We start from the raw sequence: 21,712 nt of genomic DNA, 5'->3' as shown, positions 1-21,712 counted from the left end.
CCATTCAACCCCACCGCCCCCGCCCCCCACTCCCCCCACAGCAACACTCTCTCCCATCATCGTGATACATCTATTGCACCTGGTAAGTTCATCTCTGAGCATCACTGCACCCCATAGTCAATGGTCCACATCATAGCCCAGACTCTCTCACGTTCCATCCAGTGGGCCCTGGGGGGATCTACAGTGTCCCGTAATTGTCCGTGAAGCACTATCCAGGACAACTCCACGTCCCGAAAACGCCTCCACATCTCATCTCTTCCTCCCGTTCCCCACACCCAGCAGCCCCCATGGCTACCGTTCCCACACCCATTTCACATTTCCTCTGTGGACATTGGATTGGTTGTGTCCATTGCACACCTATGTCAAGTGAGGGCTTAGATTGCACATGGGTACTGGATGCACTCTTCCCGCTTCTAGTTGTAGACACTCTAGGCTCCATGTTGTGGTGGTTGACCTTCTTCAACTCCATGTTAGCTGAGTGGAGTAAGTCCAATAAGTCAAAGTGTAGGAGCTGAAGTCTGTTGAGGCTCTGGGCCTGGGTGTCATATTATCAGTCCAGAGATTCAAATCCCCTACATATATCTTAAACTCAGCACCAACTACAATTCCAATAAAGTAGCATGCAAGTCTTGTGAAAAGAGATCCCCTCTGAGTCCATTTCCATCACGCAGAAACACCAGCTCCAAAGAAGGGCCATCTGTCATGGCAGTGAACCCCTTCTGCCATGACCATAGAACCCGTGGGTCTCTTTATCCCTCAAAAGAACCAATACCTGGGGTTGTATCTACCTTATCTGTCTCTTAGACTCTGTTCAGTTGTACATAGGGGTATTCCTTCTGACAACCTCCAGACTCTTTTTTAGAGATTCACAGCCTTATAATCTCATTTCTCCTTTCCATTTCCCCCTTACATTAGGTCAAACCGCTTCCCGAAGTCATGTTATTATATGTAGACAGGTATATTCTGCTTTTCCGCATTGAATCTTTAATTCAAGGTCATTTTCTAGTTGCTTCTTCAGCTGGTATGTGGTAGTGATCCCTCGGTGCCAGGGAGGCTCATCCCCGGGTGTCGTGTCCCACGCTGGGGGGAATGCATCACATCTACACGCTGAGTTTGGCTGTGAGAGTGGCCACATTTGAGTAACATGAAGGCTGTCAGGAGGAAGCCCCCAGGCACAATGCTACTCTAGGCCTTGTTCTTATTGCAGGTGCATAGGCTCAAAAGTGTAGCCATTAGTATCAAGAGCCCACTGTTGGGCCCTCCTTCCTTCCTGGTTCTTGCCGTTGCACCTGGAGGATTGCCACTGCTCTCCCAGGGCCCACAACAGTGACCCCCCGGCCAGGAGCCCAGTACCCCCCCAGCTGTTGTTTTTAATTGTTTCCACTATGAGTATATATAGACATTACTATATACCCTGGGCATATGCCCTGTATAACTCCCTGTCAACCATATATATCCTGTCAATAACATCCCATATCAGTATTCCTCCGCTGCCATTGTTGAACCACTCTGTGATCCAAAACTTCCCGTAAAGTGAATCCCAACATAATGTCAGCTTCAGAAGAGTCTTAGATCACCAAAATTCATATATACAATATACAGTATTTCCCCAGATCCACCATAAAACCTTTTCCCTTCCACAGCAATAATCTTTTAACTTATTCATATCATATTTTCTGAAACTGATGTACAGATTCCGAAACTATAGTTTTCAAACAAGGTAACATTTGTGCTTACTATGTGGTCCATACTTTAGGCTGTACAGTTTTCTAAATTTTTTAGTTATCCTATGTTTTGTCTTATGATTTTCATTATTAGTCTGTCGTCCCCTATATGTTTTTGGTGTAATATTAGCTGTTTTATATTCATCCTCGTGTACTCTCACATAACTCCTCTTTTGCCCCCTTATTTACCTTTGTTCTATCCATTGCACGTCCATTTTCCCCTCCCCTTAGGGCCCACAACGCCTGCCAATCTAATGCCCTGGGAGCCGTCCTTTCTCACGAGAGATACAGTTCTCTCTATTCGACGGCATTAGTCTTCCCCAGGATATGGGTCCACCCCACCCAATGGTAGAACCCACCTTGGCAAAATGAGCCTTCAGCTATTCCCTCCGGAGTCCGTCACGCATCAGACCATACCCCCTGAGCGTCCTAACCAGGTGACCCTCCTATTTATACTTTGATACGTTTTACTCAACATTTAGTTCTCAACGAACTTCTGGCACTCTCCCATGTTTGTATGTTGCCCCTCCCTCCCACCTATTTCTTGGACCATATCACCCCTCTTCCCATCCCCAGCCCCCCTCAAACCCAGAAAACCCCACCCGAAGGTAACCCCTTGCCCCCATTTTGTCCCTTCTTTGTGCTCATACTTACCCCCAGCTCATCACAGATTCCACCCCTACAGACATTAACTCACATCCTTCCTCCACCCCCCGATTTCTAGTAAGCCACTTTTCCAGACTCTAGCTCTCTGAGGCAGTTAACTTATTTCATATCATTGAGGTCATATAGTATTTGTCCTTCAATGCCTGGGTTGCTTCACTTAACATAAGATTCTCAAGGTTCATCCATGTTATCACGTGCGATTGTAGTGTATTGGTTCTTACAGCTGAGTAGTATTCCATTGTGTGTATATACCACATTTTATTGATCCACTCATCTGCTGATGGACTTTTGGATTGATTCCAACTTTTGGCGATGGTGAACAATGCTGCTATGAACATTGGTGTACATATATCGGTTTGTGTCCTTGTTTTCAGATCTGATGGGTATATACCCAGCAGTGGTATTGCTGGGTCATATGGCAAATCTATGGATAATTTTTTGAGAAACTGCCAAACTGTCCTCCAGAATGGTTGGATCCTTCTGCATTCCCACCAGCAATGGATGAGTGTTCCCCTTTCTTCACATCCTCTCCAGCATTTGTATTCTACTGTTTTTTTCATGGCTGCCAATCTTATGGGAGTAAGATGGTATCTCATTGTAGTTTTGATTTGCATTTCCCTGATAGCTAGGGATTTGGAGCATTTTTTCATGTGCTTTTTAGCCATTTGTATTTCTTCTTTGGAGAAGTGTCTGTTTAAATCTTTTTCCCATTTTTTAAATGGGTTGTTTATCTTTTTGTTTTCGAGATATATGAGTTCTTTATATATGCAAGTTATAAGTCTCTTATCAGATATATGGTTGCCAAATATTTTCTCCCATTGTGTGGGTTCCCTTTTTACTTTCTTGACAAACTCCTTTGAGGTGCAGAAGGCTTTAATTCTGAGGTAGTCCCATTTATCTATTTGTTCTTTTGCTGCTCGTGCTTTTGGTGTGATATTCATGAAGCCATTTCCTATTACAAGGTCCTGTAGATGTTTCCCTACACTGCTTTCTAAGGTCTTTATGGTCTTGGCTCTTATATTTAGGTCTTTGATCCATCTAGAGTTGATCTTTGTATAAGGTGTGAGATGGTAATCCTCTTTCATTCTTCTACATATGGCTATACAGTTCTCCAGGCACCATTTGTTGAATAGGCCATTCTCTCCCAGTTGAGAGGGTTTGGTGGCTTTATCGAATATTATATGGCTATATACATGAGGTTCTATATCTGAACTTTCAATTCGATTCCATTTGTCTGTGTGTCTCTCCTTATGCCAGTACCATGCTGTTTTCACTACTGTAGCTTTGTAGTATGTTTTGAAGTCAGGAAGTGTGATTCCTCCTATTTCGTTTTTCTTTTTCAACATGTCTTTGGCTATTCGGGGCCTCTTTCTATTCCAAATAAATTTCATAGTTAGTTTTTCTAGTTCCTTAAAGAAGGCTGTGTTGATTTTTACTGGGATTGCATTGAATGTGTAGATCAGTTTTGGTAGGATAGACATCTTAATAATATTCAGTCTTCCTATCCATGAACAGGGAATATTCTTCCATTTATTTAGGTCTTCTTTGATTTCCTTGAACAATCTTGTATAGTTCTCGATGTATAAGTTTTTTACCTCTTTAGTTAAATTTATTCCTAAGTATTTGATTTTTTTATTTACTATTGTGAATGGTATTTGTTTCTTGATTTCCTCCTGATCTTGCTCATTATTGGTGTATAGAAATGCTACTGATTTTTGCGCATTGATCTTAAAACCTGCGACTTTGCTAAACTCATTTATGAGTTCTAGGAGCTTTGTTGAAGATCTCTCAGGGTTTTCTATATATAGGATCATGTCATCTGCAAATAATGAAATTTTGACTTCTTCCCTTCCAATTTGAATGCCTTTTATATCTGGTTCTTGTCTCAGTGCTCGAGCCAGTACTTCCAAGACAATGTTAAATAGGAGCGGAGACAATGGGCATCCTTGTCTTGTTCCTGATTTTAGAGGGAAGGATTTCAGGACTTCGCCATTGTAAACAATGTTGGCTTTAGGTTTTTCATATATACTCTTTATCATGTTCAAAAAGTTTCCTTGTATTCCGATCTTTTGGAGTGTTTTTATCAGGAAGGGGTGCTGTATTTTGTCAAATGCCTTTTCTGCATCTATAGATATAATCATGTGGTTTTTTTCTCTCAATCTGTTTATATGGTGTATTACATTGATTGATTTTCTTATGTTGAACCATCCTTGCATACCTGGGATAAATCCCACTTGGTCATGGTGTATAATTCGTTTAATGTGTTGTTGAATACGATTAGCAAGTATTTTGTTAAGTATTTTTGCGTCTAGGTTCATTAGAGAAATTGGTCTGTAATTTTCCTTTCTTGTGGTGTCTTTGTTTGGCTTTGGTACTAGGGTAATGTTGGCATCATAGAAGGAATTAGGCAGTGTTCCTTCTGTTTCGATTTTTTGGAATAGTTTCAACAGGATTGGTGTTAGTTCTTTCCGGAATGTTTTGTAGAATTCACCTGTGAAGCCGTCTGGCCCTGGGCTCTTCTTAGTTGGGAGATTTTTAATGACTGATTCTATCTCTTTGCTTGTGATTGGTTTGTTAAGATCATCAATTTCTTCTTTCGTCAGTATGGGCTGCTTATGTATTTCTAGGAATTTGTCCATTTCCTCTAAATTGTCATTTTTGTTGGAATATAGTTTTTCAAAGTATCCTCTTATGATAGTCTTTATTTCTGTGGGGTCAGTGGTGATATCACCTTTCTCATTTCTTATTTTGTGTATTTGCATCTTTTCTCTTTTTTTCTTTGTTAGTCTCGCTAAAGGTTTGTCAATTTTGTTGATCTTCTCAAAAAACCAGCTCTTGGTCTTGTTTATTTTTTCAAGTGCTTTCTTATTTTCTATTTCATTTAGTTCTGCTCTTATCTTTGTTATTTCCTTCCTTCTTCTTCCTGTTGGGTTACTTTGTTGTTGTTTTTCTAATTCCTTCAAATGTGCAGTTAATTCTTCAATTTCTGCTCTTTCTTCTTTTTTGATATATGAATTTATGGCTATAAATTTCCCTCTCAGTACCGCTTTTGCTGCATCCCATAAATTTTGGTATGTTGTGTTATCATTATCATTTGTTTCAAGGCAGTCATTGATTTCTTTTGAGATTTCCTCTTTGACCCACTGTTTTTCTAAGAGTGTGCTGTTTAATTTCCAAATTGTCGTGTGAAGTCTGGGTCTCTGTCCCTTGCAAATTTCCAGCTTGACTCCACTGTGGTCAGAGATATTGTTTTGTATGATTTCGATCTTTCTGAATTCATTAAGCCTTTCTTTGTGGCCTAGCATATGGTCAATCTTGGAGAATGTTCCATGTGCGCTTGAGAAAAATGTATATCCTGCTGTGTTTGGGTGTAGTGATCTATATATGTCTATTAGATCCAGCTCTTCTAATATACTGTTCAAATGTTTTGTTTCTTTAGTGATTCTCTTTTGAGATGTTCTGTCCAGAGTTGATAGTGGTGTATTAAAATCCCCCACTATAATTGTAGATGCATCTATTCTTTCACTTAGTTTTTCCAGTGTTTGCCTCACATATTTAGAGGCGCCCTTGTTAGGAGCATAAATATTTATGATTGTTCGATCTTCTTGACAGATTTTCCCTTTCACTAAAATATAGTATCCTTCTTTGTCTCTCACAATTGTTTCGCATTTAAAGTCTATTTTGTCTGATATTAATATAGCTACTCCTGCCTTTTTTTGGTTGTTGTTTGCTTGTATGATTGTTTTCCAGCCATTCACTTTCAACCTCCATGAGTCTCTGGGTCTAAGATGTGTCTCTTGTAGGCAGCATATAGATGGGTCGTATTTCCTTATCCAGTGTCCCAGTCTGAATCTTTTGATAGGTGAGTTTAATCCGTTGACATTCAGTGTTATTACGTTTAGAGAGTTATTTATGGTAGCCATATTTTGGTTGGATTTGTGTTTGTTATATTTTGTTTGTATTATTTTATTTTTCCCTTCTATTTTTGTCTTTCTTGTTGCTTTTACACTCTCCTCCATCTCTGACTGTCCTGTTTTTTCCTTTCTTCCTGCAGAATTCCCTTAAGAATTTCTTGAAGGGGAGGTTTCTTGTTGATATACTCTTTCAGTTTCTGTTTATCTGTGAATATTTTGAACTCTCCATCATTTTTGAATGCTAGTTTAGCTGGATAGAGTATTCTTGGTTGGAGATTTTTTTCCTTTAGTACCTTGACTATATCATACCACTGCCTTCTTGCCTCCATCGTTTCAGATGAGAAATCAGCACTTAATCTTATGGAGTTTCCCTTGTATGTGATGGTTTTCTTTTCTCTTGCTGCTTTTAGAATTTTTTCTTTGTCTTGAGCATTGGATAATTTGACAAGTATATGTCTTGGGGTGGGCCTGTTGGGGTTTATGACCAGTGGAGTGCGCTGTGCTTCTTGGATATGTACATCTGTCTCTTTCAGTAGATTTGGGAAGTTTTCATTCATTATTTCCTGCAACAGTCCTTCTGACCCCTTTCCCTTCTCTTCTCCTTCTGGAATAGGCTAAATCTATTCACAGAGAAATGAGGCAGTGGAGCGTGAGGAAACCCAGCAAATGTGAGGTATTTCCTGTAGGACCTATTGTATTGTTAAGGTAAAATAGTATAAGAAGAATATTGGGGACAAGAAAGAGAGGATTGAAAAAAAAAAAAAAGAACAACAAGAACAACAACAACAAAAAATAAAAATTAAAAAAAAAATAAAAAAAATAAAAAAAACAAAGAACAGAAACCCCGCCGCCAGGCTCGGCTGGGCTCAGCTGGGCTCCGGTCCCCCGCCCGCCGCCCGCCGCGGCTCGGCTGGGCTCGGCTGAGCTCGGCTTTCCCGCCCGCTGCCCGGCGCGCCGTGGCTGGGCTCGGCCCCCCCGCCCTCTGCGGCTCAGCCGGGCTCGGCCGGACTCGGCTCTCCCGCCCGCCGCCCGCCGCGGCACGGCTAGGCTCGGCTGGGCTTGTCTCCTTCGCCCGCCGCCCGCCGCGGCACAGCGCGGCTCGGCTCTCCCGGCCGCCACCCGCCGCGGTGCTAGCTGCCTCGGCTCCGCCTACCCAAGGAGGGAGTCCTCTACACGTAGCTGGGATCTCCGTGTATATTTCACAGATGGATCCTCTCTGTTACCTTCCCTCCAAATCGATGTCCAGACACCTCCGGACCAGGAAAAATCCCGAAACAGCCGGTCCCAAAGAGTCTCCGACGCCTCCCAGCCGATTCCCCCCAGGAGCTAGTAACCGGGAAGTTCACTCAGCCGCCATCTTGCCTCCCCCTCTTCTCCTGTGTTTTATTTTTTGTTTTTTTTAAAGGTGTGCTTAGATCTTTAAAATTTATTTATTTATTTCTCTCCCCTTTCCCCCCACCCCCCGGTTGTCTGTTCTCTGTGTCTATTTGCTGCATCTTCTTTGTCCACTTCTGTTGTTGTCAGCAGCACGGGAATCTGTGTTTCTTTTTGTTGTGTCAGCTCTCTGTATGTGCGGCGCCATTCCTGGGCAGGCTGCACTTTCTTTCGCGCTGGGCGGCTCTCTTTATGGGGCGCACTCCTTGGGCGTGGGGCTCCCCTACGCGGGGGACACCCCTGCATGGCAGGGCACTCCTTGCGTGCATCAGCACTGCGCATGGGCCAGCTCCACACGGGTCAAGGAGGCCCGGGGTTTGAACCGCAGACTTTCCATGTGGTAGACGGATGTCCTAACCACTGGGCCAAGTCCGCTTCCCTCTCCTGTGTTTTAAAAACAGCTTGCTATGTAGATACGTATTCTGAAACAAAAGCAGCAATTTTAAAAGCTCTTGAAAATGACTCAGTGTCCGCTGGAGAGGCGCTGGATTAATGAAATGTAGCAGGGTCCCCGACGGACTGTTAGCTAGCAGTGACACGAACTAGGATGATTGCCCCAAATAACGTGGTCACTGCAGTGGCAGGAGCCCGCGGCGGGGGACTGAGCTTGGGACAGTCCAGGGCTGTCAGGCTGCGTGCACCGTGCCACTCGCTAGCAGTGTGTGCTCCTGAGCGTGGCACGCAGCTGCCCAGCCTCGGTTTCCTCGCCTGGAGGATGGGCGTGATGACGTTCCTGCCTCATGGTCACGGGGATTGAATGAGGTCATCCGCGGAAAGCGCCGGACGCAGTCTCTGAATACGAAGGGCTGCTGTCGCAGAGGTGTCCTAGGGAGGCCAGTGGCACAAAGGCCTCAGACGGATCGGGCCAGGCCTAGGGCAGCGCCAGGCCTCTCTGGCTCTTTCCTCGGCCTTTGGTGGCGTTTTCCTCCTGCCCTCTCTGCTCCCGTCCACCTGGGAAGCACCCCCTCCGTCAAGCCGCACGTGGCAGCGCCCCGGCCCACGGGAGCAGCGGCTAGAAGGCTAGAACCTCTCTGTCCACCGCTCAGGGAAGGGCCACGTTGGCCCAGGGGCTGAGGCCCCGTGGCACGAGGGTGATGATAGGATGGCGAGAACCATGCAGCGGGGTGGAAGTAGTCGTTCCAGGAGAGAGGGCCCTGGCCCGTGACCCAGTGCACGCTGGCGCGGGGGTGGCCTGGGGCTTAGGGGGACACGGAGGAAAAGGGGGAGGAGCTTGCAGGTGGGGAGGGGCGCGGAGAGGGAGCGGCGGGGCTGGACAGGCGGCCGGGTATTGGGAAGGGGGCCGTGGCGGTGGGAGGGCCCCATGGCCAGACCTGGCAGGAAGCAACGAGGGTCGGGAGACCGGACTGGGCGCCAGAGGCCCGAGTGAGCTGGGTTTCCCCAGCCAGCCTCGGGAGCCCGCGCCCACCGCGGCACTCGCCCTCCCCGCAGATGCTGGGTGCGGAGCCCCGAGGTGCACCACTTCCTGGTCATGGGCTACGGGGGCCTCACGTCCCTTTTCAACCTGGTGGTGCTGGCCTGGACGCTGCGGGTCCTGCGCGGACTGCGGGCGCGGGGGAAGGCGCAGGGTGCCAGGGCCTGCCGGGACACGGTCACCGTGCTGGGCCTCACCGTGCTGCTGGGCACCACCTGGGCCCTGGGCTTCTTCTCCTTCGGCGTCTTCCTGCTGCCCCAGCTCTTCCTCTTCACCATCTTCAACTCGCTCTACGGTAGGGCCTGTGGGCACCCGGAGGACCCTGGGGCCTTGGGTAGGATGTTCGGGGCTGAACCGCTCTGAGCCCAGGGGCCAAGTGGTCTGAGAACCAGTCCGCGGCTCTGCCGGCCCAGCAGGGAGGGGGCGCGTCTGCTCAGAGGAAGGGCACCTCTGATTGGCACGGGGGCACCCTGCGGGCAGCGGCCGGGCCCTCCAGCTCCCCTGCTCCACCCCTTCTCACCTCCCACCCCAAAGGTTCTGGGAATTACTCATGAGCCCTGGAGGCCCAGCTCACCCCCAGCCAGGAGGCCCCTGGCTCTGGGCGAGGCCCCACGCGACACCCACGGTGCGCTCATCAGCCAGCCTTTTGCTCGCAGGTTTCTTCCTCTTCCTGTGGTTCTGTAGCCAGAGGTGTCATGCCAAGGCGGAGGTGAAGGCCGAGGCAGAGATGGAGGCGCTCAGCTCCTCCCAGATGACGCAGTAGCTTGGACTTCCTGGCCCGGAGCCCCCAGCCTCTCTGGTTGCCTCTGACCCCAGGCCCCAGCTCCCACCAGAGAAGGTGGCGCATTTGCTGCTGGACATGAGGCCCCTGTGCCCTGCGGCGGGGCAATCCCACCTCCGCGGCCTCCCCAGGCCCAGAGAAGGCAGGACATGGCTCTGCCCGTCCCTGGCATTCTGTCCAGGTCCTACCCCACCTGCTGGCAACAAACCTTGCCCAGGTGCCGTGGGCCCGGCTGGCCTGGGAGTCAGAAGGCCCAGGTTCGAGGCTCGGCTCTGAGTCTCACTGTGTTATGTTGGACCTCGCATTCCTCACGGACCCTCAGTTTCCACGTCTGTGATGGGGGGCTGGTGCCTCCAGTTCTGCCTCCCCTGGGGACTTGCTGAAGGTTGAATAAGACCAGGGAGGGGGAGGGGTGAGGTGAGCGTCACCTGCTACAGGGGGCGGGGGCTCGGCCAGCCTCCCCGGAGCACCTGCAGGGCCTCCTTCCTCCGGGGAGGGTCAGACGGACCCTGGCCTAGAGCCCCCCACCCAGGGCTTGGAGACTCACTCAGTATCTGAGAATTTTCCATCCTATGTCTGGGTTCTCTTTTCCTTTAAACTCCAAATTGTGATGGCTCCAAGTCCCCCCTTTCCAACAATCAGGAAGGCCAGTCCTTACGAGGGGCTCCTCCTCCAGTGCTCCTGAGACCACCATAGGGGGTCATAGGGCCAAGGTTATAGGACTTTTTTAGAGTACAGGGGAGACCTCCAGTGGTGCCAGCTGGGCCCCATCAACCTGGCAATCAAATGATTGGGCAGGAATGAATTTCTCTGGTAGGCGCAAGGGTGTGAGTTCTAAATCCCAAACTTAGGCCACAGGTGCAGAGAATCACCATCATCCTTGACCCCTTGGGAGTCTGGTAGTTTCCCAGGCCACACACCAGGGGGCGCTGTTGGCCTGCGCTCAGCGGCCGTAGGCGTTGGAAAAGTATCTGCACCTGCTGCAGTCCCTGGCCGAGGACCAGAAGCACAGGCCGGCGAGGCGGGAGCTGCCAGGACTGCACCTGTTGAACGACCGGCAGGTGGAAACGCCAGCACTGTCTAAGTGGCCACTTCTCTTTCCCAGTGCAGCTGCCCCTCTGGCACTCGGGGTCCTGTGCGCTGGGCATACCTGACATCAGGACATCTGCCCCAGTCTGCCAGGCAGGTTTTAATGACCTTGACCACCACAGGGAGGGAATTGGAGCCAGAACCCTTTTCTCCCCTGCTCTTTCGCACACGTGTTGGTGCAAATAGCTCCTAACGAGGTGGTGCCCGTGGCCAGACCGTCTGGGCTCCAGCGCCTGCTGTGCCACTTGCTGGCTGTGACAGTGAGCAAGTCACTTGACCTCTCTGTGCCTTGTTTCTCCGTCTGTAAAACAGAGGTGAAAATAGTACATGTTTTGAACATTCAATAAGATAATCCATGTAAAAGAGACCCAGCACAGAGTAAATGCCCAATAAATGGCTATTACCACTCGTGTCTGTGCGGTTGTTATTTACGTGTCCCTGAGTCTCAGAGGCGAACCCGGTCAGCTCCCGGCCGGGGTCTGCTCAGCACAAGGCCCCAAGCGCTCCCTCGGCATATCTGCCGTCCTGCTCTTCTGTTGCCTGCCCCCCACCCCCCTTGCTCAGCACGACCTTCAGGCTCACTGGCCTTTTAAGTTTCTCCGACTATTCTCCACACAGTGCTGCCCCCAGGCCTTTGTCACATCCCCCCGGCCTCCCAATTCTCATATCTTCTCATCTTTTTAAATTCCCAGGGGCTCATTTTCCAGGGTACCCACGAACTCTCCCCCAGCTCCCCGTGGACAAGACCCCGTCCCCATTCTGACTGCAGGCCGAGCATCAGCTCCCCTCTCTCAGAGTCATGGGAGCCCCAAGCCGAGCCCCCCTGCTTTTGCTCAGCCCCGACGTGGTGGGCCGGGTCCCCCAGGCCTTGTCCATCCTGCTGACCCCTCTGGGCAGCTCTCGGGTGAGGTGGCTTAGGTTCCCGCTGTGCCTGTGTCTGCAGTCCAGGGAGGCAGGGCCGTGCCCAGGATCCCTTAGCCCAAGGCCCAGCCTCTGAGACCCCACCAAGCCCAGGAGGGAAGTGGACGCACGCATGGATGGAGCCTGTTGGTTCTGGGAATCGACCCCAAGCTGTGATCCTGCACGGCGCTGGGGTCAGGTTTGGACAGGGACTACTTGAAAATGCCTCATCCAGCTGTCCCCTCACCCTCACTCCCAGGACAGTTTTTAAAAAATTTATTTCTCTCCCCTTCTCCCCCCTTTCCCCAGTTATCTGCTCTCTGTGTCCATTCTCTGTGTGTTCTTCTGTGACCGCTTCTATCCTTATCAGTGGCACTGGGAATCTGTGTTTCTTTTTGTTGCATCATCTTGTGTCAGCTCTCCATGTGGGCGGCACCATTCCTGGGCAGGCTGCACTTTCTTTCACGCTGGGCGGCTCTCCTTTCGGGGCACACTCTTTGCGCGTGGGGCTCCTCTATGCGGGGGACACCCCTGCAAGGCAGGGCACTCCTTGCGCGCATCAGCACTGCGCGTGGGCCAGCTGCACACGGGTCAGGGAGGCCCGGGGTTCGAACCGCGGACCTCCCATGTGGTAGACAGACGCCCTAACCACTGGGCCAAGTCTGCTTCCCCCCAGGACAGTTTTGGGAGCTTCCAGACAAGCGGGAAGATGGAGCAGGGTGGAGGTCTGAGTTAGGGGATGACAAGCAGCTGCTAGGGGTTTTCTGTGTTGTTTTTTTATAGTTATGTCAGAAAAAGCATAATGTGTGTGGGTTGGTGGTGGTGGGTTGAAAGCAGGGTTGCCAGATAAAATACGGGAAGCCAATGTTTGGTACATACTTATACTAGAAAAATTACCTTTTGTTTATCTGAAATTCAAATTTAGCCAGGGATCCTATATGTCTAAATCTCTGTCCGTATCTCTATCTTCTACCTGTCATTTATTTTTTCTTAAACTTTTAATTTTGAAATAGCTTTAAACTTATAGGACAGCTGCAAAAATAATACAAAATGCAAACATCCTCCCTTCTGCACCCAAACATGCCGGTTTGAACATTTGCCACATTTGCCATAGCATTCTATCTGTTCGTCTATTTATCTATAAATATGATAAACATTTGAGAGCAGGGTGGATTCATCATGCTCCTTGCACATAATTCCTAAGAACGAGGATTTCCGTTTACATAGCCGCTTTAAGTAACATTATCAAGTTAAAGAATTTTAACATTGATATAAAGCTTTCAGTCTATATTCTGTTTTTCCCTTATGTCCCAATAATGTCCTTTCAAGCTTTTTCTCATCCATTATTAGATCCACTCTAGGGCTCGTTAATTGTCATTGTCTCTCTAGTTGCTCATTTTTTGAATGGTGGAAACGTGTGCAACATAAACTTTCCCATTTTAACCACTCCCAAGCATGCCATTCAGCGGGATTCATCACATTCGCCACCATTCATCACCCCACACAGAAACTCTGCACCCATTATGCATTAACTCCCCAATCCCCCTGCCTCCTGCCCCCGGAAACCTGGACTCTACTTTCTTTCTCTGTGCATTTGCATGTTCTAGCTATTTCATGTAAGTGGAATCATACAATATCTGTCCTTTATTGTTTGACATTCCACTCAAGGATATCTTCAAGGTTCCTTGATATCTTCAAGGTTCATCCGGAACTTCATTCCTTTTTAAGGTTAATATTCCATTATATGTGTTTTATCCACCTTTTTTTGCTACATCTGGCAACCCTAATTGAAAGGAGCATTGGCTGCAGAGTTTAGGATGTGGACGCTTCAAATCAAGCCAATGCACGCCAAGTGGGCAGCCCCTCTGCCCACCGAATGAGTCCTGCACATTCACAGCTGACTCGATTTGAGGGTCCTCCTTCAGTGCTTCGCTTTACAGCCAAGGCCATCCCCAAGACCCCCAAGGGCTCTGCCTGGTGGTATTCCCACCACACGTCATCAACCCTGGCCCAGACCCTGCCTCCGCCCCCCAGACAGCCTCCTCACTGGCCTCCCTGACTCGACTCCTCATCCCCGGTCTGAGCTTCGCCAGAAGCCAGAGGGCATTTTCCACCTCGTAGCCGACTGTGTCCTCCCTGTTGAAATCCTTCCACAGCGCCCCCTCCCCATTGCCAAACTCCCCGTGGGTGCTCAAGAGGGGTCTGGTCTGTGCCCACCTCTCCAGCCCATCTCCCACCACTCCTGACTGATCTCCTTGATCCTGCTACACTGGGCTACTTTCATTTCTCTGAATGGGTTCTTCCTTGCCTCCAACCTTTGCACAAGTCTTTTTCTTCGCCTGGAAGTCTCCTTCAAGCCTTCCATTCTTGGAACCATGATGGCCCATCCTTCGGAGCTCAGTCTTACACATCCCCATCCCCTCCAGGTCTGCACTGGGAGGCTGTCCCTGACTTCAGAATCGCCAGCAGGGCCTTCGCCCAGCCCACACCTCTGCCCTTCCCACACTCTGGAGGGTGTTTGTATTAGGATTGTCTGTCTCAGCTGTCAGGCCAAGAGCATTTCAGAGACAGGAGCTATGTCTCACTCACTCATTCATCTATTCACTTGTTCGTTGATTCATCACATAATTGTTAAGCAGCCATCATAGTCCAGGCACTGCCCAAGTTGCTGAGGATTTATCGGGGAACAAATCCTCACATTCTAGGGCAGGGGTTCTTAACCTTTTTTGTTCCATGGACCCCTTACTAAGCCCACACTATACTGTGTATAGTTAATAAATATTTCACACTCTCAACAACATGTCCCCACAAGGACAATATTTGTTTTTTCCAATTTAAATTCAAGCTCACGGACCTCTTGTTAAGAACCCGTGTTGTAGTGGGAGGCATCCTGCAGTAAGCAAACTGACAATATGTGACAGGTGGTGACAAGTGCTATGAAGAAAAATAAAGAAGGGGAGGGAAGAGAGTGGCCAGGAGATGAAGTGTCAGCAAAGAGGGGCTGGAGAATGAACCCAGGGGTGCTGGAGATGGGAGTGAGGATGTGTGTCAGACAGTTGACCTGCACTGGCTGGTTGCCTGGAGGCAAGGGCTGAACCCGAGGCCAGAATTCTGTGGCAACTTTATCATGTGGCAGTAGTGAACTTTGGGAGAGCTAGGGGTGGGAAAGATGGTCAGATTCTTGAGTGGACTGAGGTGGCACTGGATCAGGGTGCCTTCTGTATACTGGAATAAGGAAAAGCAAACAAAGTGTGGAAGAAAGCTTCTCTAAGTGAGGCCAGAAAGTAAAATCAAGCAATGAGCTTAAATACAAAACTCACCAAATCACAAGAAGTCAAGCCACCATGAGCGAGAGTCAGCAGAAAAAAAGAGGCAACAGATGTGGATGCCCAGGGACAGACTATAGAATAGTCTTACATAGGATGTTTAAAGAAATAAAGGATGCAATTAAAAAGATGAGTATATTTAAATACATAGAAGTTAAGAGAGATGGGGTGGTGGTGGAACAAATGGAACTTCTAGAAATGAAAAATATGTTGAAATCTAAACTTCAATGGATGATAAATAGCTGAAAAGAGAATTAGTGAACAAGGTATTATATATGAAGAATACACCAAAAGGAGATAAGGAGATGGAAAATACCAAAGAGAGATTAAGAGGTATAGGGAATAAAATGAGATCTTACATCCTGGAGTCCCAGATATAGAAAATAAAGGAAATGGAAAAGAGAAAGTATTTGAGGACATAAATGCTACAAATTTTCTAGAAGTGATGAAAAACATAGGTTCACAGAATGAAGAACCACAAAATATCTCAAGCATAATAAATAAAAATAAATCCATGCTTATACATGTTATTTTGAAACTTCAGACTGCCAAAGGTAGAGAAATGTTGAAAGCAGTCAGAACATTCACAAAGGGATGACAGAACGTGAGCTGATGCCTCAAAACCACAAGGGATGCGAAAAAACCAGGAATAATATCTTTAAAATAATGAGAACAAATAAATGTCAACTTAGAATTATGTCCAGCAAAGTTACCTTTCAAGAACCAAGGCAAAAAGAGAAAAATAGATGTCTTTTGAACATTTACAGGTTCAAAGGAAGCTGAGAAGTTTCCAAAGGAAACTTCCAAAGGATGTCATTCAAGAAGGAAAATGATTTCTGAAAGTCAGTCTGTGATGCAAGAAGGAATGGTGAGCACAAACAATGATAAATGCACATAAAGCCAATAAAAGTCATCTGTATTAATATATGATATAGCAGTGTCTTATTTGTGGTGTTAAAGACAGACATCTGAAATGTTGAGCAATGGTATGTATTTCAGAAGGGGTAAGACAGGAGGTGAATTGTTTTAAAGTCCTTGCATTAATGGGGAAGGGTGGGTCAAGATATTGTTTAATAATCGGTATTGTTAATTAAATGTCATGGTAAAATTTCAAGGGTAACCACTAAAAAATAAATAGAGTGTATGTCCATTTCAAACCAGTAGAGAAAAGTGATAGGAAAACAAATAAAACTCAGAAATAAAAAGGGAAAAGAAGCAGAAAGGAAACATAGAAAGAGTGGGCCTAATAGAAATAAAAAATTAAGATGGTACAAACAAATCCAAATATATCAATAATTATAACAAACATAAATAGATTAAACTGGTCAGTTATTAGGGAACATTTGAAAAATACTGTTCTTTTTATAATAAGTTTAGATTTACAGACAAATTGCAAAAATTGAGAGTTCCCACCTGTCCTACACTCATTTCCCCATTATTAGCCTTTTACATAAATATGGTACATTTGTCACAATTTTTTTGTTCAGATTTATTTTATTTATTATTTCTCTCCCATACCCCCTCCCCGCCCCGGTTGATTGTTCTCTGTGTCCATTTGCTGTGTATTCTCCTTTGTCCGCTTCTGTTGTTGTCAGCGGCACGGGAATCTGTGTCTCTTTTTGTTACGTCATCTTGTTGCATCAGCTCTCCATGTGGGCGTTGCCATTCCTGGGCAGGCTGAAATTTCTTTCGCACTGGGTGGCTATTCTTACGGGGCTCACTCCTTGCACGTGGGGCTCCCCTACACAGGGGACACCCCTGCATGGCAGGGCACTGCTTGCGCGCATCAGCACTGCGCATGGGGCAGCTCCACACGGGTCAAGGAGGCCCGGGGCTTGAACCGCGGACCTCCCGTGTGGTAGACAGACGCCCTAACCACTGGGCCAAGTCCGCTTCCCCATTTGTCACAATTAATGAACTAATAGCGATACATTATTGTTGTGGAAGCAGAGAGATTTAATGATCATGTATTGAAGGCCAGGACTCAGGAATATTCTTGAGAAGGAAAAATTTATTAACGACTGGCCAGGCCCGGGGACTCCTGTCCAAAAACCCGAGGCCCAAATGGGATTTCTTGGTCCCTTTTATGCAGAGGATGTCGGTATGGGGGAATCAAACAGTGCTTTTATGAAAAAAGGACTTTTCTTTGTTAGTTTCTTAGAGTTTTAAGTGTTTGTTTGAGTACCAGATAGGTTTTAAATTAACATATCCCCCACATTCCAGGTAAGCTTGAATTAACATCTTGCCCACCCTCCAGGTAAGCTTGAGTTAACATATTGCCCACATTCCGTCTGGATGTAACTTTGAATACACATTCTGTCTATATCCTTTCTGAAAATTAAAGCCTATAGGGTTTATATTACTTAACTGGCTTTTTAAAAACTAGGCACACTTGGATATAGAATTAGATAATTTTGAATTCATGCACAGGCTATATTATATTCCTCCCTTTGGGCCAAGCTTAAGTTTATTAAGCTTTGACATCACTATTTCCAGAATTATGAGGGGAGCTACTATTTGTGTTTTTACCACGTTATTTATTAAAGCGTGTACTCTAGTTGTTATTAAGGGGGCGAAGCAGGGAAGTATGATGAGAGCATGGGAGGCGTTTCAGCTGTTTGCTGTTTTGATTGATTACCCCCCTATCAATCCCCCAGTGAGGGCCCAATGATAAAGTCCTCGGGGGATATCTGGGGCTTTTCCTTGCTCTTAGAAGAAGTCTTTGTTCTGGAGAGCAGAATCCTGGGGGTGGGCTCTTCCAGCAGCCGTCTTGGGGGTTACTGGTGTCCACGTGGACCTTCCGCCAGGTTCCAGATCCGTCTATCAATTCCCTATTTTACTAGCCTACTTTATTCCGACCTCAGAGAGTTCACACCTTTAATCTTAAAAGGGTGCTGAAGGGAGATGATCTTTCTTCTGTAGCTACTTCCTGCTGGTTATGGGCTGTAGTCCCTACCTGACAAGGCGTAAAAACTTTGTTATTTTATTTTGATTGGAGGAAGATGGATTGGGCATCCTGTATGAAGCTGGATGAAGTTTTCATATGGCTAACAAGATGTTGATTCTGAAAGAAATAGACTTAATTAGAATTTTGAGAACATGGTTCTCCTAAGAGGACACTAGACCACAGAAGTAGAAAAGGTCAGGTGCTTACAAAGGCGGCAGTTTCCTTAAATTGGTGGGGAACAGTATATATATATATATATAAAGTTATTTTATGCTGTTGGTTAACTTCAGAGAGAAATTGCAATTGACAACGGGGTTAGGTATAAATTGTTAATATCAGTTTTTATGGTAGAGGAAAGGAATGAGAAGAGGCATTTCTCTTTTCAGTTAAGCTAACAGAGATGAAAAGAAGCAAGGCTTTTAAAGGGAAGTCTGGTTTGCCCTTTTCCTAGCAATAGGCATTTGGGCTAGAGTTAAAGGAAACTGTTGACTTTGACATAGACACTACTTAGCTTTGTCTTTTTTTTTTTTTTAACTCACATTTATTTATTTATTTCTCTCCCCTTCCCTGCCTCCCCCCAACCCTCCCCAGTCTGTGCCCATTTGCTGTGTTTTCTTCTGTGTCCCCTTGTATTCTTGTCAGTAGCACCCGGAATCAGTGTCTCTATTTGTTGCATCATCTTGCTGCATCAGCTCTCCGTGAGTGTGGCACCACCCTGGGCATGTTGCACTTTTTTCATGCTGGGTGACTCTCCTTACAGGGTGCACTCCTTGCACGTGGGGCTCCCCTATGCAGGGGACACCCCTGCATGGCACGACACTCCTTGCACGCATCAGCACTGCGCATGGGCCAGCTCACCACATGGGTCAGGAGGCCCTGGATTTGAACCCTGGACCTCCCATGTGGTAGGCAGATGCCCTATCCATTGGGCCAAATCTGCTTCCTAGCTTTATCTTTTGAAGAGGTATCTCAGGCTGTCCAATGACTGGCACTTGTGTTTTGTCAGGTGCTTCCAGTGAACTTGCACTCTTGGGTAGCTGACTTTATTCAGGATTAGTACACTAAGCAGGACATTTCTTTACCCTTAATAGCTGTGGGAGTGATCAGAACTAGAGAGTGAAGTTTTTATATTTGGCTTAATTGAGCAAATCCTGATAAAAAATTTTTTTGACTGTTGTTACCAGGCTTTTTCTTTTGAAAACCAGTTTGGCTAAGCTGGTTAGGGCATTCCTCCCCAGACGAGTGCCTCAGTGAAGTTCATGAAGGACTTTTTACTGCACTGCTCCTGGCAGCTAGATCTGAGCATTCCCAACAAGCCACCCATCAGTTTCCTGGGTGAACCCTAAGCCTGCTGCCCCGGTGTGTTCTTCCTGGGTACACCGTGGAACTTTAAGTACTAGTCCAGGTGCTGGTGTAAGGGTAGGAGGGAAACCTGGGTTGAGAGTTTGACACACCTTGATTTGCACCTCAGGGGTTTCTAGTAACTGAGCCTGGTATTAATTAACTGACTACCTGTAAGCCACTTGTGGCCCTGGGCTCAAGCACATTCTTTACCTGGTGTGGGCTAAAGGCTGTGAGACGTTGCCCCCAAGTTAACTTGGTGGCTTTTTAAATTAAAAAGCTGTTGGCTTCACTGCTTTTAGGCAAGGTGGCCATTTTTATCTTAAAGACATGTTCATTTACTACTCAGAAAATGAAATTAATCAGGACTTTTAACACATGTTCAATGTCCTTTTACATATAATTTACTAGAAGTATTACCATAGTCATCAGACATATACCTAGAATAGGACATAGGTACAGTACTCAATACTAATTAATATATTGCTTAATGCATAAGTCTTTTCTGAGCTGCAATTAATAGCTTTAAGCTTCAGGTTTGTAATACCATACAGGTTTTTTCTCCATGGGAGCAAGCTATAGTGCCAATTGTGTTTAAGGTTGACTCACAGTACTCTGGTATTCATTGCTCCATTTCATGTGTTCTTCACAGAAGCTGCAGCAACGTTGACCCTAGAGAGAAACTAGGGAGTAGATTTTACCAGCCTGGTGCACAGTGCTCTCTGGCATTATGAAACAGTGCCATTCTGGAGACGATCTCCATTGTACATTTGGCTGTACTAAGCCACTGTTGGCGGCTGCAGGAGTTTGAAACTGCAAAGTAGTTCCCATACACTTCAGGAGCATGACCAGAGATGTAGTAGATACTTTTATTGTTTTAGGGATCAGTGACCAATTTAGCAGTGTATTGGACACCTGTTTTGAATGCACAAGAGACTTTGACAATTTTGAAGTTTATTTCTTGATTTCTATATATCTTTCAAACATTTCTATTTTTATTTTTTTTAATTATTTATTTATTTTTAAAAATTACATTAAAAAAATATGAGGTCCCATTTAACCCCACCGCCCCCATCCCCCACTCCCCCCACAGCAACACATGCTCCCATCATCGTGACACATCCATTGCACCTGGTAAGAACATCTCTGAGCATCACTGCACCCCATAGTCAATGATCCACATCATAGCCCACAGTCTCCCACGTTCCATCCAGTGGGCCCTGGGGGGATCTACAATGTCCCGTAGTTGTCCGTGAAATACCACCCAGGACAACTCGACGTCCCGTAACCGGCTCCACCTCTCATCTCTTCCTCCCATTCCCCAAACCCAGCAGCCACTATGGCTACCCTTCCCACACCCATTCCACATTTTCTCTGTGGACATTGGATTGGTTGGGTCCATTGCACATCTATGTCAAGTGGGGGCTTAGATTCCACATGGATACTGGATGCACTCCTCCTGCTTTCAGTTGTAGACACTCTAGGCTCCATGGTGTGGTGGTTGACCTTCTTCAACTCCATGTTAGCTGAGTGGGGTAAGTCCAATAAATCAAAGTGTAGGAGCTGAAGTCTGTTGAGGCTCTGGGCCTGGGTGTCATATTATCAGTCCAGAGATTCAAATCCCCTAAATATATCTTAAACCCCAGCACCTATTACAATTCCTATAAAGTAGCATGGAAGTCTTGTGAAAAGAGATCCCCTCTGAGTCCAATTCCATCACGCAGAAACACAGGCTCCGAAGAAGGACCATCTGCCATGACAGTGAACCCCATCTGCCATGACCATAGAACCCGTGGGTCTCTTTATCCCTCAAAAGAACCAATACCTGGGGTTGTATCTACTTTGTCTGTTTCTCAGACTCTGCTCAGTTGTGCACAAGGGGATTCCTTCTGACAACCTCCAGACTCTTTTTTAGAGACTCACAGCCTTATAATCTCATTTCTCCTTTCCATTTCCCCCTTACATTAGGTCAATCAGCATTTTGAAGTCATGTTATTATATGTAGACAGGGATATTCTGCTGATCCGTATTGAACCTTTAATTCAAGGTCATTTTCTAGTTGTATCTTCAGCTGGTATGTGGTAGTGGTCCCTCGGTGCCAGGGAGGCTCATCCCTGGGTGTCATGTCCCTCGCTGGGGGCTTTCAAACATTTTTAAT

The 21,712-nt window shown here is 46.6% G+C and overlaps 1 protein-coding gene across 2 annotated transcripts in view; it reads left to right on the top strand.

Annotated features, from left to right (window-relative positions):
- ADGRG5 (adhesion G protein-coupled receptor G5) overlaps positions 1 to 11,446 on the top strand; it is a 40,257-nt gene extending 28,811 nt beyond the window's left edge. For both annotated transcript variants that reach the window (XM_071209152.1, XM_058279954.1), the window contains 2 exons: positions 9,188 to 9,465; positions 9,827 to 11,446. In XM_071209152.1, the coding sequence (XP_071065253.1) occupies positions 9,188 to 9,465; positions 9,827 to 9,933 (385 nt within the window). In that variant the 3' untranslated portion in view covers positions 9,934 to 11,446. The remainder of the gene's footprint in view (positions 1 to 9,187; positions 9,466 to 9,826) is intronic.
- The last annotated feature ends 10,266 nt before the right edge of the window (positions 11,447 to 21,712 follow it).

The sequence above is a fragment of the Dasypus novemcinctus genome, chromosome 18 (genome assembly GCF_030445035.2).
Source record: "Dasypus novemcinctus isolate mDasNov1 chromosome 18, mDasNov1.1.hap2, whole genome shotgun sequence".
Lineage (NCBI taxonomy): Eukaryota > Metazoa > Chordata > Mammalia > Cingulata > Dasypodidae > Dasypus > Dasypus novemcinctus.
This window is presented reverse-complemented; position numbering and strand designations above follow the sequence as displayed.